The 13589-nt window shown below is 35.0% G+C and overlaps 1 protein-coding gene across 3 annotated transcripts in view; it reads right to left on the bottom strand.

Moving 5' to 3' along the window:
- The window catches only part of DYNC2H1 (dynein cytoplasmic 2 heavy chain 1), a 380304-nt gene that overhangs the window by 107233 nt on the left and 259482 nt on the right, over positions 1-13589 (bottom strand). For all 3 annotated transcript variants that reach the window (XM_055272928.2, XM_055272929.2, XM_055272930.2), the window contains one exon: positions 8232-8348. In XM_055272928.2, the coding sequence (XP_055128903.1) occupies positions 8232-8348 (117 nt within the window). The remainder of the gene's footprint in view (positions 1-8231; positions 8349-13589) is intronic.

The raw sequence follows: 13589 nt of genomic DNA, 5'->3' as shown, positions 1-13589 counted from the left end.
TCTCATTTCTGTCCTATTTTAACATTTTATATTACCTTACCAATAAGATTTTATAAAAAATAATGATAAACTATATTAAACTAAAAATTATATGAAAAACATTTTTTCTTATTAAAGGTTCATTTATAAATAAACCTTGATTTGAGTCCTTATCCCTTTTGCTGTATTTTCTAGTGTTTTACTTTAAAATGCATGAATATAATAGACTACAAAGACTTTAACTTTGACTCTCTTGCTTTCCTTCTCACACACATGACACACACATTCATATGCACATACATGCTCAAGAACTTGGCATTTGCCATTGTAAATGCCTGACATACTGCTTTACTTCTGTATTAGTAATGAAAAGTGACTGTTACATTCAATCCAACAAGGCATTAAGGAAATGTTCCAACCAAAAGATGAAACCCAGAGTTGCATCACTTCTTCCAAATCCATCATTTTTGTTGTACCACCTAAGGAGACACTAGCTATTCAATCATCCTCGGTTCCATGACTACATTTTACAGAAAGGGAAGTTTAAACATGTTTAATGCCTATACAATTTTAAATATTTTTCTCTCTTAAGATATAAATTCTATTCCCAGTTCTATTGTCCTGCATTCAAAACTACTTCACAAAAAAGGAGCATTTGTTCTTATCTGTGTCTATTAAAGATGATCGAATTAGTTTATGATTCACAAAAGCTGCAGATTAGTCCAAAATGCATAAGCTCCACTTCTTCCTTTAGTTTCAACCAATCTGAACATAGCTCAAACACATAAAGCCAAAGATATAGGTTTTAAAAATTGCAAAATATAATTTCTTTGCATGTTCAAACCTTTTGAAGGGGAAAGAGTAAAATTTCCCTGTACAATAAAGAATTATAGAGCTATTATCTACTTAGCTTTGCCATCTCAGTTCTCTCCTTTGGCTATTCAACAAGGTTGAAGGTTAGAAACAGCCCAGATCTAAACAATGAGTTAAACCGACACCTTTTCCCCGTTTCAATCTGATCAAAAAATGTATTTTAGACCCTTGCCTGAATATAAGTACTTATAGTATTCTTGTGAGTTCCTAACTTATTCAGCCCAATAGGAGTTAAAGTTACAATTTCTGGGCTTTACAGAATTTATTTTTAGAAATCTCCAGCAACCTTCTATTACTAATTTAATTACAAAAAGCCAATACACATTTCTTTTTTTTATTTTCCTGAGTCGGAGTGTCGCTCTTGTTACCCAGGCTGGAGTGCAATGGTGCGATCTTGGCTCACCACAACCTCCGCCTCCCGGGTTAAAGTGCTTCTCCTGCCTCAGCCTCCTGAGTAGCTGGGATTACAGGCATGCGCCACCATGCCCAGCTAATTTTGTATTTTTAGTAGAGACAGGGTTTCTCCATGTTTGTCAGGCTGGTCTTGAACTCCTGGCCTCAGATTATCCACCCGCCTCGGCCTCCCAAAGTGCTGGGATTACAGGCGTGAGCCACTGCGCCCAGGCACCAATGCATATTTCTAACTTACCAATGTAAAATATTCTACAAATTAAAAAAGAAGAAGAAATCAATAATTACTTTATTAAAAGTCATGAGTCATCCCTGGCCTGCAGAAGGAGAGATGGCCAGCTGGAGATGCTGGGCAGTACTCTGACTTCTGCCTGCTCCCTGAAGTAAGAGCATATTGCTCTTCCCCTCCAGTGCCTGTGGATGGAATTCTGGGCTCCAGCTCTTGAAGTAACAAGAGGGCATGCCCTCCCTCTCACAGCTGGCTCTGTGGAGACTGTGGGGAGGAGGTAGTGATGGCAGTGGTGGTGGTAAAGTCCTGTCATGTAAGACACAAGTGAGGCAGACCAGAATAGCACTGCAGAGATTTTATAAACCAAATTGATGTTGGAACCACAACCTATAGAAGTGAATCAAGATATGCATTCTGAACTTAAATAGGTTGACTACCTGCTTAAAAAAAAAACAAGATTTAAATACGAACCAGAATCTTACAAATATTTAAAATGTTCAGAATATAGTACAAAGTTATTCATTATACCAAGAACCAGTAAAACTTCAATTTAAATTTCAAAAGAAAGATTATCAACAGATGCAAACACCAACATGACACAGCAGTTGGGATTCTTGAACAAGGACTGTAAAGCAGCCATCATAAAAATGTTTCAAGGACCAATTACAAAACTATTCTAACAAATAAACTCAGGAATCAAATCAAATACCAGCCCTTAAAAAAAAAAAATCATCAAAAGGAAACTGCTTCTCATGAAAGCCGCCTATCTCCTTTGTCAGTAGAACCCTTCTGTTTTATTTAGCCCTTTTGCTCATAATTTATTAAGATTCTTAAATTCTTACAATCTACTGAAGTTAATATTTTGATATTTTAAAAGTCAAATGTATGTACTGGGTTAGATTCTTTACACATATTGCTAATAGTATTAACATTATGTAAAATGTTAATATTTTAGTAAAATTTAACTATATCTTTGGTTTTCTTTAGTCATTTCCTTTTCATCATTCTCTGTTAAGTATCCAGAATAGTCAGACATTTGCATATTTTTTATTAATGGCATTTCTAGCTTGCCTTATGGAGCTTCAAGGTCCTCATATGGAAAAAAGACTCCTATTACATTGGGAAGTCATAATGCTATCTGTCATGAGTTTTTGTGAGACCTTGGCTTTATGAAAATAAAATAATGTCTACTGTCAAAATAAGCCTAGCTAGTGTTTACCTTTCATATAATAGTGTTTTCTCCCCTTAAACATAAAGTAGCAGAGAATGCATACTAAATCAGCTACAATAACACTTTTGGATGCCTTAAATTATTAGTCACAATCGGTAACGTAGACTTAATTTATATTTTCCAATCCCTTTAATCACTGGAAACATTTCAGGATCTCCATATTCCAGTTTCAACATGATGGTAGTTTTTCCTAATGATCCCTAACAGGAAAATTCTAAAATTCTAGCTGTTAAACATGTTAATTCCATATCTATCACTACTTCCCTTAAAGGAGCTCAAGCTTGGGAAAGAACAAACTCGGAAAATATTTTTTTTAGAATAAGAGTTTGCCTTGTGGTAAGATTTTAAATTGACTATTAATCTAAACCCCTAATAGCAATTTTGAAATTGCTAAATTCCAGAATCTTTAGAGCGGCTGGATAAACATTCTCTCAGTTGAAATAATACACTAGTAGATCTCCTCTCCAGCTCACTTATAAACATATCCTAAGTAAACTGATTTTCTCATAAACTAATAGTTCTAATTAAGAAAAAAAGCAGTGGAGAGATGAGAGAAGCTGAGTTTTGGAGAAAACTACTTCAAAATAATTAAAGTATTCTTGCACATTTACCTCTGATGTGTTAAGAAAAAAAGGTTGGAAAAGTTTCTTGGAACTGTAGTATTACTAAGGCATCTCGTGCAAAATAACAGGATACAAATCAAGCTAAACCTAGATCAGCTGTCAGTATACTTAAATGAAACGCCTATTATTTTATTTATTTATTTATTTATTTATTTATTTAGAGACAGAGTCTTGCTCTGTCGCCCAGGCTTTATTTATTTATTTATTTATTTAGAGACAGAGTCTTGCTCTTTCGCCCAGGCTGGAGTGCAGTGGTGCAATCTTGGCTCACTGCAACCTCTGTCTCCTGGGTTCAGGTGATTCTCCTGCCTCAGCCTCCCAAGTAGCTGGGACTACAGGTGTGTGCCACCATGCCTGGCTAATTTTTGTATTTTTAGGAGAGAGGGGGTTTCACCATGTTGGCCAGGCTGGTCTTGAACTCCCGACCTCAGGTGATCCTCCCACTTCGGCCTCCCAAAGTGCTGGGATTACAGGCGTGAACCACTGTGCCCAGACACCTATTATATCATTTAAAGCGTAGATATACAAAGATTAAATTGGGAACAAGGATGTTTAGCAACTTTGTAGCGCTCTATTTGGTCAACTAAGCCAAGTCAAAGAAAACAAAGGGACAGAAAGCTGAAACTTGATTAACTGAATTGGTTTGAAATGTGACATTGAGAAGAGCTAAAAGGAATATCTGGGATTATATCAACAGTTGTAAAAAGTGGGAAAAATATTTCATATATCCTGATTGAGCTAATAATTAAAAACAAACACACAAGCCAAATCATCTTGTAAATACTGAAACAGTGGAATTCTATGTGGCCAGAAGCAAGGACAGAAAAGCAAGGCAAGACTAAACTTCAGTGGTTGCACACTGAGAGAAGTGGTTACATCAAGATCCTAGAGCTAAAAGAAAATTTAATATATTTAAGAAGCAGGAATGTCTCTATTTATTATTGATCCCTCATTTAGCAAAAATCATTGATTTTGTTTTCCTAAATGGTTTAAGAGCTTTAATTTTTCAGCATCTTCAACTACTTCCTCTACTAGATCTTTCTCATTAGCCTAAAACCAACCTAATACTTTCCCTAAGAAAAAAACACATTGGGCCCTGTATCTTGATCACCTTATTTCACTACTCTCCTTTATAAGCACATTTTAAAAAAGAATTGTCTAGATACATTGACTCTACCTCCTCATCTCATATCTCTAGTCAGCCTTTAAATTTAACTTCCAGTCTCCTTATTCCACCTAAACTTTTCTTGTCAAGGTCACCAGTGACCACTTTTATTCTGAAAATCCAGTAGTCAATTCTGTCCTCGTTTTGTTTAACCTCTCAGAAGCTATTTGGCCTAGTTAACAATTTCATTCCTAACTAAAGATTCCTCAAGGTTTCTATAGTAACACAGTCTTCAGTTCTTTGTTTTTTGTTTTTGTTTGTCTCCCTATAATAACTCTAAATTTTTTTTTCTCATAACTCCTCTAAATTTTGACATTACTCAAGGGCACCCACTGCTCTTCATCTGCTCTGCCACCATAATGTAAGCTGCCATCTGCTCTGCCACCACAATGTAAACTGCCATCTGCTCTTACCTGGACTACTGCAGGAGCTTCCTGAATGTTCTCCTTACTTTCTCACCATCTTCTACACAACAGCTTTCTTCAAAAACTTTTTGAAATTGTAAACTAGATCATACCCACTCTACCTATAATTTCCATGGTTTCCCATTGCACTTGGAATAAAATTCCTTCCCTTGTTTTAGTCTGTTCTGGTTGCTATAACAAAACACCATAAATTAGGTGGCTTATAAACAACAGAAATGTATTTCTCACAGTTCTGGAGTCTGAGAAGTCTGAGATCAAGACACCAGCAGATTCTGTATTTGGTGAGCACCTGCTTCCTGATTCACAGATGGCCATCTTTTTGATGCGTCCTCACGTGGAGGAAGGGGTAAGGGATCTCTCTGGAACCTCTTTAATAAGGGCACTAATCCCATTTGTGAGGGCTCTATTCTTATGCCCTAATCCTACCTCCCAAAGGCCCCATCTATAAATACCATCACTTTGAGAGTTAAGACTTCAACATATGAATTTCAAGAGGGAAACAAACATTCAGATCATAGCATCCCCGTACCTCATCTACTCTATCCTTTAGTCTCTATACTCCAATCACACTGACATCCTTTCAGTTTTATTGAATGTGCCAAACATTTTCTCTTCTCTGGGAATTTGTGTATGCTGCCACCTTGGCTTGAAATAGTCTTCCCCTCCAACTCTGTCTGGCTAGCTTCTCATTGCTCATATCTTGAATTCAATTTCACTTCTCAAACAAGATACTCCCTAACTATCCAGGCCAAAATAGTTCTTCTCCCTTATTATAACACTACTTGTGCTTTCCATCCACAGCATCTGCAATAATTTGTAATAATATATTTTATTTACTTGCTTCATCTTTTAACATCTCTCTTACGAACTAACTGTAAACTCCACAGGTAGGTACCATGACTGTTCTGTCCACAAGTATCTCTCCATAGTCCCTAGCATAAAAATCACTGAAACACATTACGTACTCATTAAAATATTCTGAATGAATGACAGACCAATAATATTATGATATAAATAATAATTTGCTTGAAAAAGAGTAAAACGAATGATCATATATTATAAATGACCATCCATAATAAAAGTACCTTCAATAAATATTAAATGAATAGTTAAAAGAGAGTGCTTACATATGCCAGACACTATTATAAAAGCTTTACATATATTAATGCATTTAATCCTCATGAGTACTATCATTGCTGGTGATGATAGTAAGTAATGATAGTAAGTACTATCATTATATCCATTTTACAGAAAAGTCGAGTAACTTTCCTAAGCTATACAATTAGAAAGTTCTAGAGCTGAAATTTGAACCCCACCGGTCTGGCTCTGGAAGTCGCATTTTTATCTCTGTTATATAAGTGATGAGAATTCAAAATACTTAACTGCATCATTAATTAATTAGCATTCAAAATCATAATTTTATTTTAGGGGAAATATGATTTATTTATGATTTCCCCTAAAATAGTAATTTCTCCTAAAATGAAACCTTTGAGCAACATATGCTATAATTTGTCCTTCTGGCCACATACTTCGATGTTCGCTATGATATTGTACTCTACCCAGATTCTACCCTGTTTCCTTTGTATGTAGGAATCAGGTAATTAGGGGGTGTGTTGTGGCAGAAATCCAACATCAGAGAACTAGTGATGGGCTATGTCTACATTCCAAATGAGGGTTTGGGCTGGGCGCGGTGGCTCACGCCTGTAATCCCAGCACTATGGGAGGCTGAGGCAGGTGGGATCACCTGAGGTCAGGAGTTTGAGACCAGCCTGGCTAATATGGTGAAAACGCATCTCTACTAAAAATACAAAAATTAGCTGGGTGTTGTAGCGTGCACCTGTAGTCCCAGCTACTCGGGTGGCTGAGGCAGGAGAATCACTTGAACCCGGGAGGCAGAGGCTGCAGTGAGCTGAGATTGTGCCATTGCCTTCCAACCTTGGTGACAGAGTGAGACTTCATCTCAAAAAAAAAAAAAAAAGAAAAAAGAAAAAGAAAATGAGGGTTTGGGGAAAGGCAGAGAATATAGAGAATATCTAATCTTGAGTTGCGTCACAGGAGGCAAATAATCTACATGTAAGCCTTTGAAGTCATTCGTATAGTCTTCTTTACGTAATAATCGAAAAAAGTTTTCTCAGAATTACAAAGAAGGTATGTATGTGTGCTGGCAGTGTGGGAGAGAGACTGGCAATAAAATCGGATGTGCCTGATGAAGAGAAGCAGGTAGTGCAAGGAAGTCTAAACGACATATCCAAGTAAACTTTGCACAGATGGAAGTCAACTGTGGGAACTTTAAGTGCAAAACTTCAAAGAATGTAGTTTAAAGAAAAGTGACTTAGTAGAAGACTGCACACTTAGCAATATGAGCTGTCCTCGCAACTTCATTAATGATCACTAAAACTACAAAATCACATGACCGGATTTCTTATAAAAAAGAGATATAAGTTGTGCTTTAAGGTTAAATCAAATGTGGAGCAAAAACAACATGGACTTTGCAAATTCAGAAGTAGGCAGAGAAAATTATAGGGGACTAAGGTGCCAAAACTATAGAGTAGACTCTAATCTTCCCCCAAACTCTGGAAACTGAGTCAAACAAGTTAACCTGTATTTCACAGAGAAGGAAACTTTCCAACAAATACCTGGATTATGTCTCCAAAATGTAAGATGAGATCTTTGCAATAATTAAGGTTACTTTTGCTATTGGTTTTCTGTTTAATAAGAGGTAAACTTAGTCAATTATGCAAATTATTCCATTTTCATATTATTACTAAGTAAAAACTGAAAATAATCATACATTATTCTCAGAATAAATAGCTATATTACATAATAACACATATACATATGAATACCTACATGGTTGTATGTGTATATACATTTTAAGAACTGCAGGAATTGGGAAAATCTTTAGAAAATACAAAACCGCCAATGTCATTTAAAAAAAAGTTGGAAACTGGGCTCAGAAACTGTTACAAGTATAGTCCTGAGAGGAAGAAAATTATCAAACATCAAGACAAGGAATGAACTGCTAAAGGGAAGAACTGAAATTACGTGAATTTGATTACTTATTTAAAGATAAGGAAAGATCTATTTCATAAAAGAGAGAGTAAAGAATACTAACTTTGATGTGCATTGGTATGAAGAAAGGAGGTCATGGGCCATGACTTCACAGTTAGGAACCTGTGCAATGTGATTGATTACTTGTATGACTCAGGCAGAAGTGGGGAGCACAAGGTTACGATGCTGGAAAAAAGGACAGGGAGAAAAAGCAAAAGAATCAGAAAAATATTCCACTACTAACCTGGTTTAGCTTCTTCCAGAGATTGAGGACAGGAGAAAGTTCATTAGACCAGATTTCTCTATCAAATTTGGAACCAGCTGTTATGGATCTGCCCAAAATCCTCAACTGTGAAATAACCTGAATAAAAAAATAATAAGTATCAACAAATAAAAATAACTTCAGTCGAACAGGAAGAACATAGGTACAAAAACAGACATTTTGTTTTACAAAAAGAGAGACCAAAAATGTTGTCAACAGTTTATAATCTTATTATCTCTCTTCAATTGGCTTAATATTTTACTGTTTTATTTAAGCAGTTTAAAAAACAAAAGAACTTAAAGTTGGGGAACACTGATTTTTAAATTGTATACTGTAATGGCTTGTATTTGAAAGATGCTTCATTTGTTGTTGTCATTTGGATTTTTTTGAGACAGGGTCTCACTCAGTCACCCAGGCCAGAGTGCAATAGCGCAATCACAGCTCACTGCAGCTTCAAATCCCTGGGCTCAAGCGATCCTCCCATCTCAGCCTCCCTACTAGCTGGGATTACAGGTGTGTGCCACCATGCCCAGCTAATTTTATTTTTGGTAGAGACTATGTCTCGGTATGTTGTCCGGGCTAGTCTTGAACTCTTGGGCTCAAGCGATCCTCCCACTTCAGCCTCCCAAAATGATGGGATTATAGACATGAGCCACCAGTCCTGGCATAAAGCTGCCTCTTTATCCAGAAAGCTCTAATTACTCATAATTAATAACCGCTTGGTGTCTCCATTTGTTCATTTCTGAAATCTGGAATTGTTTTGATTTAAATTTCATAATCTCAAAATGCTGACAAAGATAGTTTCCTTAAAAATATGAAATGACTGGAAAAAGAATAGCATAGCAAACCCTATAAAATGGTAAAGCAATGATAATTACTGGTTGATAAATTATTTATAAATGTTTTAATGCTCTACATTAACTTTAAGTTGTAATTTCAATGTTTCCTCTACATACAAGGCTCCAGTGAAAAAAGTATGGGTCAATCAATTCAAACAAGGCAAGGTAAATATTCCCTATTTAGGGCTTTCACTTCTAAAATGTCCTTATTATCAGTTTCTTTATCATTATTCTCATCAAAACCAATTCACTCACTTTTTTTCTAAAATAATACTTAATGATTCCCATTTTAAGAACATTAATGAATCTTATTAATCATTTGTTAATGTTCGAGAATATTGCTAATACGCTAAATATTAGGTTACAGATAATGTGATATATGTGTGTTTATATATATAAAATCAATGATGTATATATTGTTTTTCATATTATACCTAAATACTAAAATTGTGCTATCTCACTGTTTGTCTACAATAAACAAAATAAATCCAAAAAACCAGATATATCTTCCTAAGTCAGTATTTTAAACTTCAACATTTGTAGCATGTTGACTACTTCTGTTTTTACTTTGGGAGAAATGTGATGTTTTTCCTTTTGTAACATATTGAACTATATTTCATATTTTGTTAGGTTCTTACATTAGTAAAGTTCATAATAAAATCAGGGCTATAAATCTTTCAGAATGAATGTAGGATTTAACTGTTAAACATAAATAATCACGCTGTTAAACTGAAGTTACTTCCAGAGTGTTTGACTGATTCTCTAGTCTTAAACAACTGTGATTCAGTTTTGATTTTTTTTTTGTTTTTCTGATAAATTGTTTTCATTTGCTCTAGCTGAACCCTACAATAGCACCTAATTTATCAGCTTTGCTACACTACAAAACACAACTAGTTGGGCCGGGCGCGGTGGCTCACGCTTGTAATCCCAGCACTTTGGGAGGCCGAGGCGGGTGGATCACGAGGTCAGGAGATCGAGACCACGGTGAAACCCCGTCTCTACTAAAAATACAAAAAATTAGCCGGGCGTGGTGGTGGGCGCCTGTAGTCCCAGCTACTCGGAGAGGCTGAGGCAGGAGAATGGCGTGAACCCGGGAGGCGGAGCTTGCAGTGAGCCGAGATTGCGCCACTGCACTCCAGCCTGGGTGACAGAGCGAGACTCCGTCTCAAAAAAAAAAAAAAAAAAAAAAACACAACTAGTTGGTAGTCAGAAGAAGTGCTATTTTAAATCAAGTTTTGCTATCACTTATTCGTGTTTTAAATTTGTCAAACATGACAGAAAACAAATAAGAATGCAAAGAGATGTCTAAAGGAAAAAGAGTGCAAATTTTTTTGTGCATGATGTTAAAATCTGTTTTAAGAATAAAATGTACACCAACCAAAAAAAGATGTCTTCTGTCCAAGAAAAATAACATGTGAGGATTTCTTTTTAAATAATACTATCATATTATAATTTTTAAAGAACAGGCAGTAATAAGAAAGTGAGTTCAAACATATAATAAAAACATTTTTATTAATGAGGACAGGGCTATAACTTGTATCAATGAACCATCTGTTTTTATAAAATCTACCACATATTTATCTTTTTATAAAGCATAGATAATAAAATATCTATTTTTCATATTTTAAACCAGTTAAATATAATTTTTTCAGAATACTACTTTAAAATGGTATCAAAAGGGATAAAATTTAATTCATTAACAACATATTTACATCAATTCTTCCACTTTCTACCCATAATTAACAGCATGAATTATGCCACTGGCATGCTTTGGGAGATCTATAAGAATTGCAAAGGAGCCAGGCACAGTGGTTCACACCTGCAATCCTAGCAACTCAGGAGGCTGAGGTGGGGGGATCACTTGAGGCTAAGAGTTTGAGACTAACCTGGGCAACATATTGGGACCTCTTCTCTTAAAAAATTTAAAAAATACATTAGTCAGGTATGGTGGTGTGCACCTGTAACTACTGGGGAGGTTGAGTTGGAAGGACTGCTTGAGCCCAGGAATTCCAAGCTGCACTGTGCTATCATCATGCCACTGTACTCAAGTCTACATGACAAAGCAAGACCCCATCTCTAAAAAATAAAAAATAATTTAGAAAACAAACTTTTAAAATGAAGAAATTGTAGGAAAGCCACTCCTACTTCACCTGTTCTCATTTCAAAGACCAGTGAGAGACATTTCAGGAACACCTACGCTTCCTGAGCAATTGGTGTGTTTTACTGTAAGACACTAAATCTTATACATAATTGTATCTTCCTTTGGATATCGTGAAACACCCCAAATGATTTCTGATCAAACAATACCAACTTTATAGAAATAGAAAGTACAAGCTTTTTTGTTTTGTCTTATTTGGCATAAACTGTTTCGTTAGTTTTATTTTATTTTCCCATCCCAATTTTCTCTTACACTAATTTCCTCAACTACTGATTTTATCCTAGTAGATTATTTACATTTTTGTTAGTCACTGCCAGTAATTCTTGTTTGGAATAAGAAGGAATATAAACACTCATTCTCATTTTATAGATGTCAAAGAAATTAAATAATTTACATTTTTGTTACAGGGAATATGGCAGACTAGATTTCTGGAGAAAATTTTATGATAAAGCACATTTCAAAATTATGAATAAGCAAGAACATCATCAAAAAAACGACTTAAAATTTATGACAGAATTGTCAAGGAAAATAAGGAAAATCTTAAATGCTAAAGCCAAAAAGGAGAAAAAATACAAAGACATAAAATAATAAATAAGAGTTTTTAAAACATGGAGAAGAAAATAACAACTCTTAATATATGCCTACTCAGAGTTATTACTATATGAAGAGCTAATAAAAGGAGACAGAGACAATTTTTAAAAAGAAACTTTCATGAATTTTCCAGAACTGATGAAAGACAATACTTCTCATATTCAGAAAAGTCAAATAATCTTAACCAGAATAAATGAAATCACCTGGTACTGCACAATGTAATTGGAGAACATTGAGGAAAAAAAAAAAAAAAGATCTTACAAGAAGCTAGAAATAACAGATTATTCCAAACAAACACTTCCCAACTGCAACAACGGAAGGCAAAACATGTTGACAAAAAGACTGTCAACCTAGAATTGTTATAAATTTAGCAAAATTATTTTTTGAGAAAATATAAAATATGAGTTTTTTTGAGACAAAACTGAGAGTGCACTATCAATAGAGCTTCACTATTAAACCATGGACATTAGCTAGAAGAAAATCATCAAAAAAAAAAGTCTAATAAGTAAAAAGGAATGGTAAGCAAAGAAAATGTTTAAGAAATTTATAAATCTATTGAAGTATGATCCCAATATACAACAGAAATAAAACACTGAAAAATAATATTTAAGTTGGGATAAAGTGACGAGAGTTACAGCATTCTAAATCACCATATTGTATGGAAGGATGGCACATTAAAATTTAGTGTAACCATTGAGGGAAAAAATAAGTATAGAATAAATTTTCCAAAACAGAAAAAAAAACAGAATTCTTTTAAAAAAGGGAAAATGAATCTAAAAGAATGCAAACAAGGGTAGAGTAGAAGGCCCTTGGTCACAAAAAAAAGCAGGCCAAACAGGAGATTTTTTGTTTGTTTATTTTTGTTTTTGAGACGGAGCCTGGCTCTGTCACCCAGGCTGGAGTACAGTGGTGCGATCTCAGCTCATCACAACCTCCAACTCCCTGGTTCAAGCGATTCTCCTGCCTCTGCCTCCCGAGTAGCTGGGATTACAGTCATGCGCCACCACGTCCAGCTAATTTTTGTATTTTTAGTAGGGACAGGGTTTCCCCATGTTGGCCAGGATGGTCTTGATCCCCTGACCTTGTGATCCGCCTGCCTCGGCCTCCCAAAGTGCTGGGATTATAGGCGTGAGCCACCGCACCCGGACCAAAGAGATTTTTTAAAAATGATATTAATGAATCCAAATAAATCAATAATTGCAGTAATTGATTACTTTAAAACAATTGCTTAAACATTACCTAAAAACAACAGCTAAAAATATGTTTATATGTTAATAGTTAAACATATGTATATATATTTAAAAGTGGGCACCTAAAACATGAGGACATTCAAAGTTAAAAGGTAACAGGATGAAAAAGGTAACCCTTTTTTAGTAAACCTCAACAAAATTTAAAGCAAAAAGTATTACAGGGGAAAAAGCATCACTATCTATTGACATAACTCTAAGTATCTTTATATATAGATATATAGATACTTTGTCATTAAAATGGCAAAAACCGCAATTACATTTGCACCAACCTAATACTTAAAAACACAGATGTTGTAGATAATAAAATCACCAGAAGATACAGAGAAATAGAAATCTAGTATTATGTAGGACGCTTAATGTGGGTTTCTCAGCAATTGGTGGATCACATACAGAACACATATGGAAAATTTGAACACAATCAACAAGCATGATCTAAGGGACATATAATACATCCAATATCTGGAGAACAGACAATCATCTTTTTTAAAAAAATTTAAGTTTT

Source organism: Symphalangus syndactylus, chromosome 3, assembly GCF_028878055.3.
Source record: "Symphalangus syndactylus isolate Jambi chromosome 3, NHGRI_mSymSyn1-v2.1_pri, whole genome shotgun sequence".
Taxonomy (NCBI): domain Eukaryota; kingdom Metazoa; phylum Chordata; class Mammalia; order Primates; family Hylobatidae; genus Symphalangus; species Symphalangus syndactylus.
This window is presented reverse-complemented; position numbering and strand designations above follow the sequence as displayed.